The 3,978-nt window shown below is 33.0% G+C and overlaps 1 protein-coding gene across 1 annotated transcript; it reads left to right on the top strand.

Annotated features, from left to right (window-relative positions):
• Positions 1 to 894: 894 nt before the first annotated feature.
• On the top strand, positions 895 to 3,479 carry LOAG_09227 (hypothetical protein; the record flags this gene model as incomplete). The annotated part of the gene is made up of 3 exons (XM_020447891.1): positions 895 to 1,056; positions 2,585 to 3,053; positions 3,202 to 3,479. The coding sequence occupies 3 exons, from the start codon at positions 895 to 897 to the stop codon at positions 3,435 to 3,437; spliced, it is 867 nt and encodes a 288-aa protein (XP_020301923.1). The 3' UTR covers positions 3,438 to 3,479.
• Between the last annotated feature and the right edge of the window lie 499 nt (positions 3,480 to 3,978).

Genomic DNA, 3,978 nt, shown 5'->3' with positions numbered 1-3,978 from the left:
GTTAAAAGCATAAGATGGTGGATAAATATTCTGTTCCAAAAAGTATTCTTATCAAAAACGAATTGTTGGCGTAATCATTTGAATAGCAAAAGTTGTAAAATGAGAAATTCCAAATTTGAAATTTTTGATAAAAATATTTTTGAAAAAGATAAAGAGATGAAGATACAATGAAATGATTATAATAGAATTGAATGACAGAAAAATTGGGGACAATTAACAGATGACAAATTTGCTAAAAAATTTTGCTGGATTAATTTGAAGGGAAAAGCGCTATTTACCATAGGCGATAAGTTTCGCTTTTTTTTTCTTTCTTCCTTTCTTTTTTTCTTTGCATATGAGACATTCCAAATGAAGTAAAAAATTTATTAAAATTTTAAGGTATTATTTCAGTATTAGAAAGAAAAGAAAAGAAAAATGAAGGAGGGATGGTAAATGAGAGGTAGTGAAGAAAACAAGGTGAGGGAAAGAGAAAGGTGTGTCCAGGTAGAAGATGAATAGATGTTTTTCTCTATAGTGCTTGGCTGATTTTAACTTTTTCAAGAAGAATTGGAATGTGGTGAAACTGGAAATGATTCAGGAAAAAGCGCAAGCAAAGAAAAGTGTAGGAGAGAAATTCACCCATCTTTGGAAATGATATTTGGGGACAGATTAAGGAAGAGGGGGGCGGGAATGTACCCTTTTAGATTTAGGTGACAGGACAGGTAGTACTAGCCAGACAAATGAGAAAAGAGACAGACGGTTGTGGAGGTGTGGTAGGTTGTCAAGCCGGTTAAATTGGGTACTTAAAGAATGCAGCATCGCTGAAACAATATCACTTTGCTGCCAAATATACCCTTCGGAAAGGGAAGTTTTGTGTGAAAAGCTCGTCCACTGAAAAAAAAGTCATCCGAAGGAATGGAAGTACAAAATCGGATTAAGGCTTACAAGTTTGTCGCTTATTCTGCGGTGACATTTAGCATTGTTGCTGTCCTCTCAGTATGTATCACACTTCCCATGATCTATAATTACATACATCATGTAAGGCGGCAAATGCATACCGAAATAGCATTCTGCAAGGTTTGTCCTTACCCTTATCCCATTATCCATTTCAATGTTTTATTCTTGTTATCATTTATAAATCATTCTACTTCTTGTCATCCTCTCCCCATTTTCATAAGTCTTTTTTTTTTTTAGCTCTTTGATACCTTGAAAATTTTTCATGGATAATTAGTTCATTAACTTTGCAACTTTAATAAATTACTTAATTAATATATTACAAATCATTCTTTCCTTTCTTTTATTTAAGAAAATTTTAAAGGATCTTATTATTAATAATTCTAAAAAATTTTAAGATTTTATTTTTGTCATCACTTTCTTTTTCTTAATAATAATTTTAAGTAGTTTATAATTTAGATTTTGTATGAAAGAAACATCGTAATTTATTGCGAAATAATTTAAATATTATTCAAAACTACGATTAGGAAATGATCGTCACACCATTACAAACAACATTCGTACTTTGAATTGGTTGCTGTAAATCGTTTTTGTTTTTGTTTTTGTTTTTTTTTTTTCTTGACAAGTTTCATTCGATTTCTAGTTTTCATTTTATGAATGAAATGAATCGAAAAATTTTAGCCTTTTTTTTCCTAGAAATCTTTATTCAATTTTTTGGAATTACTAGAAAAAAAAAGAAAGAAAAATAACTTATATTAAAAGAAATTGCGCTTTACAGAGATCAGTTTAGTAATAGTGCGCAATTTGTACAGTAATAGAGATAGTTCAGTTGATTGGCGCAGATTTACTTCATTTTTTTCATCTGATAGTTTCATTGCTATGCAAATGTTTTATCGCTTAGGGATAAAAAGGAATTTTTCATTTCCAATCATTTATTAGTAAGATGAGATCTCATAGCATTTCAACCTGCGGTACAAAAAACAAAAATTTTTTTTACTGTATCTAAATGCATCAATTTAGTTTACCTCAATACAGTAATTTACTTCATCTAAATACAGTAATTTTAGTTATGAAAAGAGTGAGAGAATTTCAAAATGGTACCCAAAAATCGGAATTTTTTTATTTTTTCGATTTCCACTAATAATTGGGAGTAGTCGAAATTTTTTTATTTTTAATTTATATTAATGATTGGAAATGGTAATGTTTGGTAATGTTACTTAACTTAATTCTGTTCCTGAAATTAATACTTCCGAAATTTGGAATCACTTTTTAATTATGATTAATTTTTCAATTTTTTAGATGCGTAGTAGTATTTTAAGATTAAATTTTGCCATATTATGGAAGAAGAAATTTAAAAATTTTTAGTGCTAATGTGAAATTTTTAGCGAAATGGTTCATTTTTATTATATTTTTTTTAAAATTTCATGAGATGGTGTGACTATAAGAGTAATTGCTTCGAACACATTCCATCATTCAAATCTGTTTATAGTAATTGCATTGCTAGTTCCATTTTATGACTCCAAATTTTAAAAATAATTTTAAAACAATTTGTTTTTTTCCTGAAATTGATGAAACAACTTTGGGAGTTTTAAAAATTTTGTAGAAATTAGCCAATTATTTTTGAAATTTTTAAAATACTGCTGATTTTCAGCAATCTGCAAAAGAAACTTGGACAGATGTGGAGCGGCTCGGACAGTCTCCAATTGTTGGACATAACCGGACAGCCCGTCAAGCAGATCAATGCGAAGGTTGCTGTATCACTGGTCCAGCTGGTCCTAAAGGACCGCCAGGTAGACCTGGTAAACCAGGCAAACCTGGAGCCGCAGGTCTTCCGGGTAACCCTGGTAGGCCACCACCACAACCCTGTGAGCCTGTTACTGCACCACCATGTAAACCATGCCCGCCTGGACCACCAGGGCCACAAGGATTGCCAGGACCACGTGGAGATCCGGGACCAGACGGTCCACAAGGTGCACCAGGAATGGATGGACAACCAGGTGAGATTGGACCACAAGGGCCACAAGGACCACCAGGCACTCCAGGACCGGCAGGACCGGTTGGTCCAGCAGGAGAAAATGCACCGGATGAGCCACTTCAACGCGGTGCTCCAGGAGAACCAGGTTAGCCACATTAATTTACTTAATAATTCACAACAATCTCACTGCAAACTATTGCAGAAACCATAAAAATCTGAATTTGTGTAGTATGGACAAAAAAATACAACAATAAAAGTAGTTAAAATAAACGATAATTGTTCTTTCTTTTAAGGCGATCAAGGACCACAGGGACCAACAGGACGACCAGGACAACCAGGACAAGATGGTGCAGCCGGACCACCAGGGCCACCAGGTGTACCTGGTGCGGATGGACAACCTGGGGCAGATGGCTTACCTGGTGCACCTGGGCCACAAGGACCACCTGGAAAAGCTGGCGAACGTGGTGTATGCCCGAAATACTGCGCTATCGATGGTGGTGTATTCTTCGAAGATGGTACCAGACGTTAAGGAAAGCAAGCAATTTAATCATTTCCTCATGTCTTATCATACTGCCTTATTGCAATTATCACTGCTATTACCCTGGTTATCACTATACCACAACAAAAATTAATTCAGCACATTGATATGACACAAAAACTTTACGCTACACACATACATATATATATTTGAATAAAAGGAAATTTAAACTTTCAAATTTACAGATACTTGTATTTAATGTGAAATTTTACCTGTCAATTTTCAATTAAGGTAGTAATTTTCATTTTAACTTTCTTTTTTAAATTGTATTTTGTTTTTGACACGAGGAAATTAAGAAGTTGAAGTTACATTTTGAATCCAGGAAATATTTCATTAATTGTTTTCTGTAGGTTTATCGCGTAGTTTCTACAACAAAACTATTATTAATATGTAAAATTTGTCCATCAACATAATTGTAATGTTGCGTTAAAAAAAAAAAAAATACATCAATTTGTTTTCTTTTGTTTTGATTAAAACATCCAAAACAAGCATAACAATATATAAATGACAATCAAAAATTTGCATAATATTA

Source organism: Loa loa (genome assembly GCF_000183805.2).
Source record: "Loa loa unplaced genomic scaffold supercont3.26, whole genome shotgun sequence".
In the NCBI taxonomy this organism is placed as follows: Eukaryota; Metazoa; Nematoda; class Chromadorea; order Rhabditida; family Onchocercidae; genus Loa; species Loa loa.
Note: the sequence above shows the minus strand (reverse complement) of the source record. Positions and strands in the feature narration are given on the sequence as shown.